The sequence below is a fragment of the Conger conger genome, chromosome 14 (assembly GCF_963514075.1).
Source record: "Conger conger chromosome 14, fConCon1.1, whole genome shotgun sequence".
Classification (NCBI taxonomy): domain Eukaryota; kingdom Metazoa; phylum Chordata; class Actinopteri; order Anguilliformes; family Congridae; genus Conger; species Conger conger.
The window spans coordinates 21371875-21388716 of record NC_083773.1 but is presented as its reverse complement, the minus strand read 5'-3'; the positions used below and the strand labels follow the sequence as shown (position 1 = coordinate 21388716).

The following is a 16842-nucleotide window of genomic DNA, read 5'->3' as shown; positions in this document are numbered from 1 at the left end:
GAGTGAAAACCTACTGGACTGTAGATGTCCAGCACTGGACTCATTCAAGACGTTGCACCATCTCTTTTGGTATAAAAAATGGAAAAGTTTTGGATTAGTATATTTGGAATATTTGATTTGCCTAATTTTTCCACCTTTATGATTTGGAATAAAATATTTTCTGATGCTGAAAATAGGACGAGAAACAAACAGTAAATGATATAGCATAATTATTCATATACTTAGCAAGGTGAAAAGACATTTTTCAATGAGACAGCCAACATATAAAAAGGATTACATTGCATTTATTGAACAGTGATAGTGAGGGGTGAGGGCTTGTCTTATTACAAAATACAACGTATCCTCATATTGTGGAGTAATACATGGCCTATTAATTTACCCAAACACTAAAATATATTTTACAGAGAATTTGCCGCAGTTGCATTGAATTACCATGGCATGTAAGAAACAAACTTTTAAAGTCTCGCCAAAACAAGTTTGCACAAGTCTAATTGTCTAAACGAGGGTGACTGTAAGTGAATACATTTCTTTTTTAGTTTCTCTACCCACTGACAGCATTTCCTACTGTATCTATACCTGTAACGTGTCTTACAGTTAAACAAATATGCTAATATTGTCATATTCATAACGCCTGTGCATTTTCAGGTACCACTCACTCAGTGTAAAAATACCCGCTCCAATGCCTACTTTGTGCATTTAACATTTAAGTTCACAAACATCACCAGTCTACTCTAAGTTGCTTTTAATCCATTCATTTCCTCCAGTTGTCAGCTAAAGCACTGATCTTGACACTAGAAACAATGTTTTTTTTTGTTTTTTTTGTACAGTACTTTTCATAAACCCAGGGGTTAACTAACACTATATAGGGAAACTGCAGTCAGGGAGTTACATTAAGAACGCGCACGCACACACACACACGCACACACACACAAAGCCATCGGAGATACGTGCTTGGATTAACAAGCTAAAACGTAGGTACAGATCAGGTGACCAGTTTCCTGGGATGATTGTTGACGAGACTCAAGACGTGGCAAACAAAGAGACGAGTTTAAAATAAAAACACGGCGGATTACGATGGCACTCAGGACAGCAGAACCCCTCGTTTTGTCAGTATGTGAACGCAATGCAGTGTGACATTAGTGTGCTCGCAAAAACAAAACACGGCCAATTCAAAAACCAGGTGTGCGTGTTGGTCAGAATTCGCCTTAAAGTCATGTAGGCATTTCTATCGCAATGTTTTAAAAATCAAATGGCAAAAAATGTGCTGTATTTTACATTGCCATCAAAGAGGAATAACAATATTAAAAACCCAGGTTAAAAACATGAATAAAAAAATGAAAATATTAAAATAACATCAAGGCTAAAAATGAGTTTAGAAGGACATGAAATGTACGAAGCACAATGGATTCAGTTGAGATTATAGGCTGTAGTCTACAATGCGCCTCTAGAATGGCTTCAGCAGACTGCACAGTATGTAGGTTTCATTTGGTGTGGCCAGGCAAGTTTGTGCCCCTGTGGGTAGAGCTCACAGATAGGGGGACTGTGTAAGTTAGTGCCCCTGTGTGTGGAGCTCACAGATAGGGGCACTGTGTAAGTTAGTGCCCCTGTGTATGGAGTTCACAGATAGGGGCACTGTGTAAGTTAGTGCCCCTGTGTATGGAGCTCACAGATGGGGGTACTGTGTGAGTTAGTGCCCCTGTGTATGGAGCTCACAGATAGGGGTACTGTGTAAGTTAGTGCCCCTGTGTATGGAGCTCACAGATAGGGGGACTGTGTAAGTTAGTGCCCCTGTGTATGGAGCTCACAGATAGGGGGACTGTGTAAGTTAGTGCCCCTGTGGGTAGAGCTCACAGATAGGGGTACTGGTTGAGTTTCCTGGGGCTGAGCTGGTAGCCGCTGTAGGGGGCGTTAGCCCGGGTGGTGGAGGTGATGTAGGGCTGGCTGGAGAACTGGTGCTGGTACTGGGGGGGCAGGCCGTGTCCCACCCCCACCCCCACCCCCACCCCCAGGCCCACCGGGTCCTTCCGGAGGACGGCGGCGGCAGCGTAGGGGCCCGCTCCGTGGCGGGAGGAGGAGCCGGGCCCCTGGGAGAGCAGCTGGTCCACAGCCTGGGAGGCGGAGGCGAGGGCGGCGGACGCTGGGTAGGTGTACAGGCTGGGCGCAGAGCTGAACAGCGGCGCCTCCTGCAGGCGGTAGCGGGAGTGAGCCGAGACGGGGGGGTAGGTCTGCTGCCGGCGGGACGAGCCGCTGCCCGTGTGATCCTGGGAGGACGACACAGGGGGCTGCACCTGACGGGGAAACATCGGCCATGACCACAGAGAACCTGCACCGGGCCTCACACAACATGGGGGAAAAAACTACTAAAAAAACTGGACTTCCTGATTATCGGTTCACGCTGGCGTTTGTGCAACAAATAAGACAAATAGCTAAGCAGGTTCAGCCCCAAGATAAATAGACTTAGCCTGAATTTTAACACTAGCTAACCAACGGTTGCAGGCTAGCTGCTAGCGCATAACCTGGAGAAACACGATCATACTGGACTGCAAGTCCACCAGGATAAGAGCCGTCTGCTAAAGTGTAGTATATGTGAATATGTTGTGTGTAAGCCAGGGCCCTTCTCTAAGGCCCAGATGTGTTGATTACCTGGCTCAGGTTGAGCGGCTGCGATCGACTCGGCGCTGCTCGATGGTTGCGCTCTCCGCCAGCCCCCACCCCACAGGACTGCTGTACCGCCATCTTCTTGGGCTTGCTGCAGACGCTCTGAGGTTGCCCTGGAAACCCCACAAGGAAACACAGCTTCAGAGAACAAGTACAGTATACGCTGGAAATCTGCAAAAAGTATGAGCTATCAGAACTAGGGAAATGTAGGGCAGTCTTCAACAGACAAGAGACTCATTCACTCAGCTGAATCTTGTGAGTGGTAATAAGATAATTATATCAGAAGAAAATAAAGGAACAAAATATCAAAGCCTCTAAATAGAAGCATTCACACATTGAACACTTCAACACAGTACTACGGCTGCTAAATTGGATTAAGACACAGATTACTCAATTTGAACTCTGGATCAACTGTTCCAGTGCAGACAGAGGCCTCTCTATTCAGTAGAATCACAGTGAGTCATGTCCCTTTTTTGTAAGTAACTAATGTAAGGATAACACGCACCCTTATTCCACTATGAGGAATAACAGAGTGTGTTCTTTTCGATTCGGAGTAGAATGGGCAACATTTATGAACAGGCATATAAAAGGTCTTCCTCTGGCACGGCAGGTCCCCTGTTCCTCATGATAATGAAAGAGTGGAAGCGATGGATGAACAGAGGAGAGGAGATGCATGAGAATGGATGGCCTGTAGAAGGTGGAGAAGGTGCTTGACTGGGACCTTTGGTGGAGGTTGGTGTAGGCAGTGTAGCCACAGTAAGCTCAGTGTAGCTGTTGAGCAAGGCCCTTAACCCCACATTATCCCTGGGGGAATAATAGTCAACGCTAAAAGGTACAATTGGTAAGATTTTTGTGTTAAGGCCATTGTAAATCCCTTTCTATCATTGAAAAAGGCTCACTGAAATGTTGACTCACCCTCTGCCTGTGTTTATAGTCCTTAAATTTGGGTTACAAAGTATACTGTCGACGCACCAACAATCTCTACCAAAACACTGTTAATAATTCAAGCTCATTGGTTGAAAATTGGTTCTAATTGCTGAAATGTAGTGACCTAGTGGCGAATGTGATAAAATGTGAATATGATGCTTTGGACAGAAGCACCAGTGAAATAACGAGCGTAATGTAAACGGATGGAAGATGGCGCTGTTTGGCGAGCTCCCCGGGGGGCCCCACAGACCTGCTCGCGTGGCGGGTTTGGCCGCAGCGCCCTCTCCTGGCTGGCTCTTGACGGACGGGACGATGATGGCGAGGGACTTGGAGAAGTGTGCGGCGGACTGGGCGAAGGTGGGCAGGCGTTTGGGGCTGAGGGGGCTGGCGGTGGAGGAGTCCGAGTCCTGGGAGTCGTGCACCGTCACACAGCTGATCACGTTGGGCCGCTGGCTCGCCTGGCAGCTGGGTGGGGAACAGGAGCTGCCGTCAGTCTGGTGCGCACGCTCACACACCCCCTACCGTCCACCCTCTGCCCCCAAAACAGGTTCTGAGGGCTTTAAGCCTTTCACTCCCAAGCCCAGTATGAAGTGGCTCCATCCAAATAACAAGGGGCTTTGGCTTTGGTTGAGAATTTAGTAGGATTTTAATTGGGGCTCAAAACAATAGTATCGGAGTCATTGGTTGAGTTATAAGGCTGAGAGAGAGTAGCATATGGCACTCTTGGGACTGAAAGGGTTAATGGCAGCTGAGTTCTCAGAGACATTCTGTCCCATCTTTCTGAATACTTCACATTTTTTTATTTATTTGTGTGGCGCTGTCAAATAGATGCTTTACAGAGAAACACAAGGGCAGGCACCAGACCTGAACCCACACAGCAAGCTCAAGAGGTGAAGCACACTTCACTTTTACCTAAAAAACAGAGAGAAAATGCTCAACTGACAAACCAACGTTTTACCTAGCAGCCCCACGGTTAGGCATTAACACAGCTCAGGATGAGGCTGTGTTTAATGGAAGTGTAGGAGTACAACAAGTTTAACTGCTGTCTCTGCTGACTCTGAAAGGCTTACGTTGCACCAGAAGGACAGGAAGTGACCTCACCTGGCAGGGTGGAACTTCCTCTCATCCTCGTCGTCGCTGTCGCTGTGGATGGTGATGATGCTGACGGCCGGGCTGGGCGTGTCGGAGATGACGATTGGCTGAGAGAGCGCGGCTGAGTAGGCGGGGGAGTTGAGCAGGGGGCTGTTGTGAGTCACAGGAACTGAAGGCTCCAGACGAGAGGCGGCCCTGCAGCGCAGAGAAAGGGCGTCAACGATGACGAGCGATTCACGATGAGCAATTCACACCAGAAACTGTGCAACAACAAAACATCAATTCCACAGAAATCCAACACAGGAAATGCATGACTTTCTAAACCGTAGGTGCCAATGAAGGTGCAATTTTCTTGCCACTAGGTTGCATTGCGTTTCTGCCCCTGACATTCATGAGGCAATGATAAAGCAGACAGGATGAGGGGAATGTGTAGTAGCGGAAGTGCATCTTCACTTTAGATCTTTTCTGAAGCGCCTTGAGATTATTCTAAAATTAGAATCTAAATGAAAGGTGCATACTAAATGTGGCGACATGGCTCAGGCAGTAAGAGCAGTCGTCTGGCAGTCGGAGGGTTGCCGGTTCGATCCCCCGCCCGGGCTGTGTCGAATTGTCCCTGTGCAAGACACCTAACCCCTAAATGCTCCTGACGAGCTGGTCGCCACCTTGCATGGCAGCCAATCGCAGTTTGGTGTGTGAGTGTGTGAGTGTGTGTATGATTGGGTGAATGTGAAGCATCAATTGTACAGCGCTTTGGATAAAGGCGCTATATAAATGCCAACCATTTACCAGTATTTCATTACATTACAGTTGATTAGACTAAGCAGGGGCCAATCCCCCATCTGGGGTAAAGGGCCCAACAGCTGCACTGATGTTACTGTGGCCACACTGGGGCTTGACCTTAACCACTGGGCTATAGGTCCCCCAATAACTCCAACCCCGCGGGGTGCTGCGCTACCTGGTGCGGCTGTCTCCGTGCCGGGCCTTGGACCTCTTCCCCAATGTGCTGCTCTGCTGGGGCCTCACCGCGTGGGCTACCCCCATGTTTAAGGGCTGGGCCGAGGCCAGGGACATGGGGCCCCCCAGGACCGAGGGCTGCTGCATGACCCCGCTGTACTGGCCCCCGTGGGGCCCCCTGCTGAGAGACCGCCATTATTTTAATTTGATTTTTTACACGTTTTTCAACACAGTGATATGCAACATTTTAGATTCAGGTCTGCATGCATCATACAACCACCTAAATTCATTTTGAGAACAGGATAGGGCAACCAAACACTGTTTCAGTGACAAGATAGACAATAGAGGCATATTCTAGCCCCCTTTCACCCACCTCCAGTTGGGAATCTGCTGGGCGGAGCCGTCGGAGAGGAGCGCCCCCATTGGTGATTCGGGGATGACGGGTGGGGCGGGGTTGTGGATGGCCACGCCCGGCATCTGCTGCCAGGTGGAAGGTATGAGGATCTGCTGGGTCCCTGCGGGCCAGGCCTGCTAGAGAGAGCCACACAAAACACAGCCGCGTCACCCTCCGCTGCCCTTCCCAAAACAAGCCCTTCCCAAAACATGCCATTCCAGGTCTTTGTGCCAGGGTCTGTAAGGTCAGCAGAGGTGCTCACAGGTCCCTATGAGCAGGGCTGGCATGAGAGATTTGGTTATGCAGGTGCATTATGGGTCAGTAGAAGCACGGGTGTAGGTGTAGTGGACTTTGCATGCAGTGCAACACCAAGAACAGAGTAACGGCTGGTAGCCTCTCATCTCCCCTAGTAGTCTAGCACATGACCCCGCTAGGCTAGCGCAGTAATGCATGTCCTCACTGCCTCAAAGTAAAACGCATGGGAGGGAATTGCAGCAGCACGTCTCAAGTTATTACAGTGGAACGAGTGTCTGTACGGGACGAACAGCTGCTACGAGCCCGTTCGGTTCGCCCAGGGTGAAAGCTCAACAAGGTTGAGCGGCAGTGTAGTATAACTGTTAGCGACATGGACTCGCTGCTCGAAGGCTGTAGGTTTGATTAGCTGGGGCACTGCCATTGTATCCTTGAGCGAGGGACTTCAGTAAATCTGTATAAATGCTTCCTAAGCATTCCAAGTCAGAGCATCTGCTAGATTAAATGTCTACATTTATTTATTGATTTACTGCAACTCACAACAGCTTGCCTTTGTATTACTGTAGGACAGTGGTCATCAACCCTGTTCCTGGGGATCTACCTGGAGATCTACCTACCTACTGTAGGTTTTCACTCCAAACCCAACAAAGCACACCTCATTCAACGGCTAGAGCATGGCTGCCCAACCCTGTTCCTGGAGATCTACCATCCTGTAGGTTTTCCCGCCAACTCTAACAAAGCACACCTCAATCAACTGCTTCAGATCTCATTGAGCTGCTAATTAGGAGAATCATGTGTGCCAAATTAGGGTTAAACTGAAAACCTTCAGGATGATAGAACAGGGCTGGTGACCCCTGCTGTAGTACCCACAGATCCACGTTAAGTGGCTGGAATCTTTGACAACCATGACTGGTTTTGACCTGGATGAAGCTGACCAAATGGCAGTCTTTATTTTTCTTGTTCTGTTCATTTCATGAGCTGAAAAGCTCCAATGGCTGATGTGCCTTCTAGCTTATTCTTCGGGTTCTTTCTTCAGTTACCCACCAGATAACTTTTTTTAACATATAATTTGCCCATTTTTTGTATCCAAGGACAGACCGATATTGATGGTTTAGCCATTCAACCCAGGTCATGCTGATATCAACACACACGGTTAGCACTTAGAAACCACAACCTAAAGGGGAAAAGAGCTGGCATCCCGAGTGGAGTCACCTGCAAGGGGAGAGAACGTGAGCAGTTACTGCTGAAGAAGGGCGAGAGCTAAAGTAGAACCGGTGAGTACGAGGGAGAGTGGGAGAGAAAGAGAGGGAGGCTGCAGTGCTGCACCTCCACGTGCCAAACAGCCATGCCGAGGCCACGGGGACCCTGGGGACAGACAAGGCTGGGTTAATGTTGCCGGCAGAGCGGAGGGGGTTATCTGCAGGGGTCAGAACGGCGGGTTCCCCTGTCAGAGAGCCTCCGGAGGGGGAGGGGGAGGGGAGGGGGGGGGGTGCTGCAAGCAAAGCGCAGGCCAAGGAACAGACCAATCAGCACATGCGTTCAGTAGACCCTGGGAGAGAGGGGGAGAGAGAAGGACAGAGACAGCGAGAGAGAGAGAGAGAAGGACAGAGAGGGAGAGAGATAAAGTGAGACTGAGAGGGGGAGAGAGAGAAGGACAGAGACAGCGGGAGAGAGAGAAGGACAGGGAGGGAGGGAGATAAAGTGAGACTGAGAGGGGGAGAGAGAAGGACAGACAGCGGGAGAGAGAGAAGGACAGAGAGGGAGAGGGATAAAGTGAGACTGAGAGGGGGGGAGAGAGAAGGACAGAGACAGTGGGAGAGAGAGAAGGACAGAGAGGGAGGGAGATAGTGAGACAGAGGGGGAGAGAGAGAAGGACAGACAGCAGGGGAGAGAAAAGGACACAGAAAGCGGGAGAGACAGAGGAAGAGAGAGTGAGAGGAAGAGAGATGGAGGAGGGGAGATAGAGGGAGAGATAAGGAGGAACAGGGGGAGAGGCAGAGAGAATGAGAGACAGAGAGGAAGAAAGAGAGAGACAGAGGGAGAAAGAGAGAGAGAGGGTGGAGGACGTTAGCTCCGGGCCTCAGCCTGGCTTTACCAGCACGGTAGCTGTCGGCTCCAGCAGGGCAGGCCTCGCTGCCCCACATCCCAGGGCCAGGGGGAGAGAGAACTGCGGCCCCACGGCCGCCACGTGGGGGTGCAGGGTGGCCACCATCAGAGGGGTACAGGAGCCCTGCGGAGGGGTCACCAAGGAGATCAATGCTAGGGCTGGTGCCATCACTAGGGCTGATTACATCACCAAGGCTGGTGACATCACAATAGACACAGTGAGAAAGGAGAGGAGATGCTCCTCCTCCCTGATTGGTTCGGAGGCAAGAGGGAGGAGCTACACACCACAACCTCTGGAGACACCAACTGCCCCATTGGACAGCAGTGCAGCGGCTTTCCTAACTGAAAAACATTCACTCCCTTCATTTCATGGAAATAAAACGGTAATGATGATATAACAGGCCATCATGTTTCACGTTTACTCTCTTCCCAGCTGCATTGATAGTGAGAGCACAGTGTGTGTGCTGACCTGGCAGGGAGACATCAGGATAGCCTGATAAACCCACAATGTTCCGGGAACAAGGTTTGTTTTGCCACAGTACTGCAAACGCTGGAAGGCTTACATCACTAATACACACAATGAGCTACACCCAGCACTGCCCTTTGCATTGTAAATCATGTACTGTTTGTTTGCAGGGCAGATAGTTTAATGCAGTTCAATATGGGAAATATGGAGGGTCACAGTAGTAGTAGTGGTTGATTATAGACAGTCACAGCCTTGGGGGGGGATCACAGTGACCCCAAACAAAATCCTTCTGTAATGGCTGTTGCTGCTTTGCTGAAATTGCGTTACAAGCCAAAAATATATTTTATTGGCGGAAAGCAGCTATATGCTCTGCAGTTATGGAGGGTGACAATTAAGTTAAGTTTGGATGGTCACAGATGGTCATAGTTAGGGTCATAGTTCTGCTCCTGTGCTCAGTCTCCAGTACAGTGGAGATCATGCCAGGCCACTGCTGCCTCAAAGTAATTCTCCTCTGCAAACACTGAGACATAATGACTTTGGTTCGGGGAAGCAATGACGTCACGTTTTGGAAACAGAGCTCTTCCTGTAACTCTTCTGCAAAACAAATGAGTTCTAAACCATGTTCCACCGAAGCACAAGGATCATTAAATCATTAAAATGGAAATTGGTGTTCTATATTCAGAGACTCAAAAAGAAGAATTGTCAGTGTTTGGCAGATGTGATGCACAGGGAATCTGGAAGACGTGTAAGCCGCATCAATCAAGACCAGTCCCTCAGGGACTAGATTGGACTGTGAAGGTCTCACACACACACACACACACACACACACACACACACACACACACACACACACACACACACACACACACACACACACACACACACACACACACATATCCTCACACACACACACACACACACAGGCTCGGTCACACTCTCACACGGTCACACACGGTCACACACGGTCACACACGGTCACACACGCGCACACACGCGCACACACGCGCACACACGCGCACACACACACAGTCACACAGTCACACAGTCACACACAGTCACACACAGTCACACACAGTCACACACAGTCACACACACACATACAGTCACACACACACGGTCACACACACACACACACGGTCACACACACACACGGTCACACACACACACACACACACACACACACACACACACGTTACCTGTGTGAGCATGCCAGGCTGGAGCTGCAGGGGCTGGGTGGGCTGGCTCTGGGGCACTATGGGCACAGGATTGTCCATCCGCACGGGGAAGGCCGAGTGCTTACTGGAGGTTTGGAGCCCTGCACCACACACACACACCACAAACGCACAACACACACGTCAGGAACGCACAGCACGCGTCACAGAGAAACCAGGGTAACAGGCTAACCTCAGCGTCTGAGAACCCAGTCATCCACAATGTACCGACACAAGGCCAGACGTAAACAGCAAGACCAATGGCGCAAATGTAACACAGAATGTGCTCGCCGTGGCAACGGAGCGTATGTGTGAAAATCAGCACGGCTTATTTATTACAGGCGGCTGTAGACTGAATGTACTATGAGACTGAGGAGTTTACTGCAGTGTGTCACAGACTGAATGTACTACATTTTACATTTTTACATTTTAGTCATTTGGCAGACGCTTTTAATCCAAAGCGATTTACAAGTGCATAGGTTCTACCATAAGTCAAAGCATCGCTATGAGACTCAGTAGCTTACTACAGTGTGTCACAGACTGAATGTACTATGAAGCCCAGGTGTTTACTGCAGCGTGACAGACTGAATGTACTATGAGACTGTGATAACTGCAGGTAAGTGATATGGTAAAGGTTATGATTAGGGGAGCCCTCTCACCCTGGATGGTGGGCGGGCACACGATGAGGGTCTGTTGAAAGGGCTCGGTCTGGGCGCAGAGCTGGGCGGGGCGGGTCTGCAGGGGGACGCTCTGCTGGGGCAGGCCCGGGATGTTGATGGTGGCCTGCTGGTACAGGGCCGGCTGGTAGTTCAGCAGCGGGACACTGCTGTTCAGAGACAGAGACGGGCCTGCAGCCGCGGCCACCTACCAGCAGAGGGAGCAAGAGAGCAAGCTCAGCACCACCAGGCTGATGGGGAAATGTGACCCTTAATAAGGTTGGGGTCAAATGTTCTTATCTGCAGTGATCTCACAATCACTACTGGTGACAGGAAGCAGTGGAGTTGTTGAACAACAGCATTCCAAAAAAAACCTACTTTTTAAATGGTTAACCATGATTGCAATCATTTGACAATGTACATCATAACCATAGCAGTGGCTACCTTAATCTGACACCAAATCACCAATTGTTATATGATTATTTACCAGAGTAATCCCCATTAAGTGTCTGTATATTTCACAATTCATTGAAAAAAACAACCAATAAGCAACCCCCCACCTGATTGTGCTGGTTGAGCTGGCTGCTGAAGGTGACGGTCAGGTTGGCAGCGGTGTTGGGGGCTGTGTTGGTGAAGAGGCCCTTCCCGCTGTCGAAGGAGGTGCTCCTGCGCTTACAGATCTCCATGTTCTGGAAGCACGACTTCACACTGCAGGACGGAAAATAGAAAGGGATTGACTACAACTCTCAAAAGTACTGCTACCAAAGTCGCAGGACAAGGCTACAGAACCCAGCTGTAGCCCTGTTACACTGTTAGTGTGCTCATCAAAAAAACACATGCAAAACAGAAGTTCAGGCTTTCTCCAAAGTCTATATACTTTATACATATTATGTGATAAATTAGAACAAGTTTCCCTTAAATGGTAAAAGTAATTTATAGTCATCATCCATCTACAAAATCACATCTCTAGCACTGAAACCCTTTAACTGAAACTTAATACACAGGAATTTTGGCAACCAAAACTAAATTGATACACCAAGGACAGGAATGGGAACTGTGGGGGGAAGTGTGGGTCAGCGTTGTTAGGGTAGTTAAGGTGGTTTGGGTCAGGGTTAAGGTTAGTTTCAGGAGTGGGGGCTGGGGGTTAGGGTTAAGGTTGATGTGTCAGAGGGACTCAGGGTTATCAGGAGTGGGGGTTGGGGTTAGTGTTTGGGGGGTGAGGGTTAGCTTCAGGGTTAGGGTTAAGGTGAGACTCTTACTGGGAGCTGTGGGGGAAGTCCAGCAGGTGGGCCATGGTCACAAAGGGGTGAGCCAGGGTCTTCATGGGTGTGATGCGCTTGTCAGCGTCCAGGGTCAGCATCTTCTTCAGGAGATCGATGAACTCCCTCCTGTCTGCCTTCTCCGCCAACATGTCCGTCCCCTCCAGGTTAGTGGACATGTTCACCTGGACGCACGGACAGACGCAGGTGTCAGGTTAGGAAAGTCCTCACCTACTATCATTATTACAGTAAAATGCATACCTGCCTCGCCCACATTATTCAGACCGACTTTTCAAAACAGTTGAATTAATTCATTATTGCATATTCCCATTTTGAAACAGTTTTAACTGCCATGTTTATTTGAACTTTTACTGGTTTATCTGAACTGTAATGCACCATCCCCCTGGTTTTGCACCATTGCTTCTCGCAAAGCAGTGGAACAGAAATGAAATTAAACGGCCACGTCGTTAGCGAAAGCACAGCTAATCCCATTACCTGCATCATGTCATCCAGGCAGTTGAAGATGTACTTCCTCGCTTCCTTGGACTTGATGCCCATCTCCCCCTCGTGTTCTGCTGGTGTCTGCAGACCGGAGAAGGGCAGAACACCAAAGCGGCATTAACACGCTGATGAACGCTGGAGAGATGGCTCAGACATCATTTACACTGCGACTGGATTGAATGCATTGTGGACGCTCTGGGGAATCAGTTTCCTTTCAGCACCCATCACAGTGGATGATTTATGTCATACCAGCCGTGGTCCAGAACAGACATGTAGTTTGGCTTCAAGTCTAAAAGGAAGAGACGCCACACAGCGTCTGCTCCGCTCCTGGTGTAATTCAATTCTACTCAATTTGTATAGCGCGTTTGACAGAGGACTGCCACAAAGACGCTTTACAGAGAAACAGAAGGGGCACCAGACCTGAACCCTCCAAATAGCGTACATGAGGTGAAAAAAGGTTCAGGCCTTGATCTTGTGTACTGGTCTGGAAAATGCAGGATATATCAGGATATCTGTTTGTGTACAGAATCCGCACACGACCCTCTACTACCCTCGTGGTGAAGGCTTGAGAATTTTCTAGAAGCGGAGGTCAGATCATGGCTGCTCTTTGTGCTTCACACTGCTTACCTTCAGTCTCCAGAGAGGGTAGCTGGAGTCAGGGCCTCGGTTGAAGAAGCGGCTGGTCTTGGTCCCAGCGCTCAGCAGGTACTCTGCCGGCAGGCCCTGGGTCTGGGAGATGTAGCGGATCTGCGGAACCATCCACATCCATGTTTAAGGTCTTTAGCAGATGCTCCGATTCAGAGGGAATTACACAGCTTACATTCTTTCACATTCAAAACAAAAATGTCAGTTGTATCAGTAAATGACAGTTCAGTTAGTATTTTTTTAATAGCATAAAGTTCTTTAAAATATGTGAATGTAGGCTACTACGTGCTGAATATAACAGCAACCCAAATAATGAAGCAATACAGCATGAGGGGTTGAGGTATATCGGCAATATAGTGACTATAAACGGAGTTGTTACGCATGAGGCGTGTGATGGGCTTGCGTAAGAGACGGACCTGGTCATACTCGGAGGCTCCGGGGTACAGGGGCCAGCCCAGGAAGAGTTCAGCGATCACACAGCCCAGGGACCACATGTCTATGGCTTCACAGAACGGCAGACCCAGGATGATCTCCGGGGCTCTTCATTCAAAAAGGGAAAACAAGAGGAAGAGCAAGACTGAGTAGGACTGAGCCACTGCCACTGCTACTGTCAGCCAACAGGACCAGCCCCACAGAACAGAAGACAAGGGTCTCCAGGTAGGTGAAGTGGGACCGCAGGCTCACCTGTATTAGCAGGACTGCAGGTAAGTAAAGTGGGACCCCAGGCTCACCTGTAGTAGCGGGACTGTAGGTAAGTAAAGTGGGACCCCAGGCTCACCTGTAGTAGCGGGACTGTAGGTAAGTAAAGTGGGACCCCAGGCCCCCCCATGTAGTAGCGGGGCTGTAGGTAAGTAAAGTGGGACCCCAGGCTCACCTGTAGTAGCAGGACTGTAGATAAGTAAAGTGGGACCCCAGGCTCACCTGTAGTAGCAGGACTGCAGGTAAGTAAAGTGGGACCGCAGGCTCACCTGTATTAGCAGGACTGTAGGTAAGTAAAGTGGGACCCCAGGCTCACCTGTAGTAACGGGACTGCAGGTAGGTGGAGCACACGGCCTTGGAGACGTGGCTGGCTGAGCCGAAGTCGATGACCTTGACGCGGTAGGGCTGGCGGAGCGGGTCCACCAGCATGATGTTCTCGGGCTTGAGGTCGGCGTGGATGAGGCCCAGGCTCTTCAGCTTCATCAGGGCGGTGGCCACCTGCTGCAGCACGGGCCGGATGCACTTGAGCAGCAGCGGGCTGAACTTGCTGTGCTTCAGGAAGTCGTACAGGTTCTGCTCCAGCATCTCGAACACCAGGCACGTGTGGTTCTTGTGCTGGAAGCACTCGTACGAGCGCACAAAGTTGAACTCGTCTGCGTTCTCCGTGCTCAGCCTGCCCAGGATGTTCACCTGAGCGTAGGGACGTGGAGAAGTCATGTTTAAATATTGCCTTGGGATGGTTCTCTCAGGAAATTCATTCAGGAGGAAGGGGTCTGGTATGTACCAAAAATCATTTATGAATCTTCCCCATAAGAGCCACTAACTTGGGGTGCGCTTCAAACCTCCAACTGAACACTTTTATAAAATACTATTGACTATCAACTTAATCAAATGTAAAAAAAAATACAGCAATCTACCGTGACCTTTGCAGAAAGCAACCCTTGGGTGCCCTTTAACCTGTTACTGCGGACATTCAGTAACATACTGGGAAATAGCTATGGGGCATCGATGCAGTGGAAATCCAAAGAACGCTTGTGCTAAGCATCTCCGTATCTGAGCCACTAAGAAACCCATACAGGCCCAACTCTGTTCCCGGAGATCCACCGTCCTGCAGGTTTTCATTTTAACGCTAATCTGGCACCGCATTATATTAAGTAGCAAGTCAATGATAACTCCCGCTGTTGAAGGATATGTGCTTTGTCAGGACTGCAAGTGGAAAAAGTACAGCATGATAGATCTCCAGAAACAGGGTCAGGCAGCCCTGCTCTTGATAATTGTGCACGGCACTCAAATCACCCTGATGCTGCCTTAACAACAGTTATATAGCTCGGAAAAATGGCTGAACTGTGTACTGTAGTACTGTGCCACCCACCTCAATCTGCCCCTGGCGGGCATAGGAGGGGTGGTTCTTCAGGATCTTGATGGCCACGATCTCGTTGGTGCCCCGCTTCCAGCACTTGGCCACCTGCCCGAAGGTGCCACGGCCCAGGAACTCCAGCACCTCGTAGCTGTTGGACACAGAGCAGAGGATCTCGTGCTGCACCAGCTGGTAGTCGCCCTCGCTGTTGGAGTTGCTGCTCTTGGTGGTGGAGGCCGAGTGGGCGATGGACTGGGTAGTGGTCCCGGCACCGGTGCGGTTGGACAGCACGGGGGCCGACAGCTCCTCCAGAATCTGGACACTACCGCTGCTGTCCACCTCCTCGCTCTTCCTCTTCACTCCGTACCTCTGCCCCAGCTCCCGGTGCGAATGTGAGTTGTCGTTGCCACGGTGACTGGAGGCCCCAGGCAGGCTCCCGGTGCTGTCGGCAGCACGCACCACAACCTGCCCGCGCGACCCACCCGCCGGGGGAAACACCAAGTTGGTGGGGTTGTAGGCCATGCCGGCGGGGTTGAAACTCGGGGCCTGGCCTGGCATAGCAGCACGGGCAGCAGTGCTTCCCTGCGTGGGGCTCAGCGGATAGTACTTGCTCTCACCCGCCTGGCCGGTTACATCCCACACACAGTTTTCCACCTTCAGCTTCTTCACGCGGCAAAAGGCGCTGGATGACACCGAAGGTGGAGAGAACACCTGAAGCTGGGACGCCATACCTGAAAGCAAGAGGAGGACAGTAAACACAAACTGTCCTGCACAATTTCAGAATAATATTTAATCTCCACCTTCTGCTAAAATCGGCATTAAAACGGCACGGCTAACAATGAAATACAGAATAGATATGATCTGTCGACAGCTGCCTTGCTGACTAGCCATCTGTAAAACAGGTTTTAATTTCCGTAGCTACGTGTTAGACGACTGGCTTGATGGCTTGCTTAGTTACTTACCAGATCAATTTATATGTGGCCTGGAACGGACACCTTTTCACCACGAAGCATCCTACCCTGAAGAGCAGAATATAAGTAGTCAGATAACGTTAGTTACATTGCATAACGTTAGTTCTCCTATAAAATACATGGCTAAGTACAAGCTAGGGAATGGTAACTTCTCTTATGAACTGGCTAGCTAGTTAGAAGTGGAATGTCGTCAGTTGGCATGCAATTAAAATGAATACGGAAAGGAAATACATAATATACAGCACTAATATAACATCAGCATCCTATAGATATATTCATGCTAGAATTGGCTAATTTTACCTGGATACCTGTCAGTCACACATCGTCTCGCCGATCCGACCGTCCTGTCATCGGTTTTCTGACTGCTAGGCCTTTATTGTTTCCCTGCGACAAAGAAACGGCACAAGTCAAATAACATAAGTTACGTACAAGCCGGAACGACAGAGTGGTTAATATACAGATCAATAAAATAACTCCATGATTAAAAATACTCTTACATTAAAACCAACTTGCTTGAAGCCTATAAAACCGACGACCCTGTAAAGAATCGCCAGTCTTACACAGGAAGAGCCCACGTCCCTGTGTCGGGGGAAAAAAAACTACGTCCGGTACCGTAAAGACCATAAAAACCCCTCCCCAGGAAAAAAAAAACAGCCCCTGCTTTACCGCATCGCTCACGTGATTGCGCAAAATA

General features: G+C 49.6%; 1 protein-coding gene across 8 annotated transcripts; it reads right to left on the bottom strand.

Annotated features, from left to right (window-relative positions):
• Positions 1 to 264: 264 nt before the first annotated feature.
• On the bottom strand, positions 265 to 16769 carry LOC133110606 (homeodomain-interacting protein kinase 1-like). Of its 8 annotated transcripts, none has more exons than XM_061220825.1 (19): positions 16646 to 16769; positions 16449 to 16532; positions 16140 to 16196; positions 15193 to 15908; positions 14137 to 14510; positions 13538 to 13661; positions 13104 to 13223; positions 12471 to 12557; positions 11976 to 12160; positions 11277 to 11424; positions 10720 to 10924; positions 10046 to 10164; positions 8373 to 8507; positions 6005 to 6162; positions 5633 to 5812; positions 4687 to 4872; positions 3836 to 4050; positions 2644 to 2771; positions 265 to 2288 (listed from the first exon to the last, which is right to left on the bottom strand). In XM_061220825.1, the coding sequence occupies exons 4-19, from the start codon at positions 15904 to 15906 to the stop codon at positions 1848 to 1850; spliced, it is 3519 nt and encodes a 1172-aa protein (XP_061076809.1). In that variant the 5' UTR covers positions 15907 to 15908; positions 16140 to 16196; positions 16449 to 16532; positions 16646 to 16769; the 3' UTR covers positions 265 to 1847. The 8 variants fall into 8 exon arrangements, with proteins under 8 accessions (XP_061076809.1, XP_061076811.1, XP_061076812.1 ...); XM_061220827.1 differs by having other exon boundaries at positions 5633 to 5809; XM_061220828.1 differs by having other exon boundaries at positions 6005 to 6159.
• Positions 16770 to 16842: the final 73 nt, after the last annotated feature.

Excerpts from the sequence above, each read along its gene's own strand:
- LOC133110606 (XM_061220825.1), bottom strand. The coding sequence starts at position 15,906 with ATGGCGTCCCAGCTTCAGGTGTTCTCTCCACCTTCGGTGTCATCCAGC. Across the intron at positions 14,511-15,192 it reads CCCGCCAGGGGCAGATTGAG|GTGAACATCCTGGGCAGGCT; the intron begins GTGGGTGGCACA and ends CCCTACGCTCAG. Across the intron at positions 10,165-10,719 it reads GTGCCCGCCCACCATCCAGG|GGCTCCAAACCTCCAGTAAG; the intron begins GTGAGAGGGCTC and ends TGTGTGGTGCAG.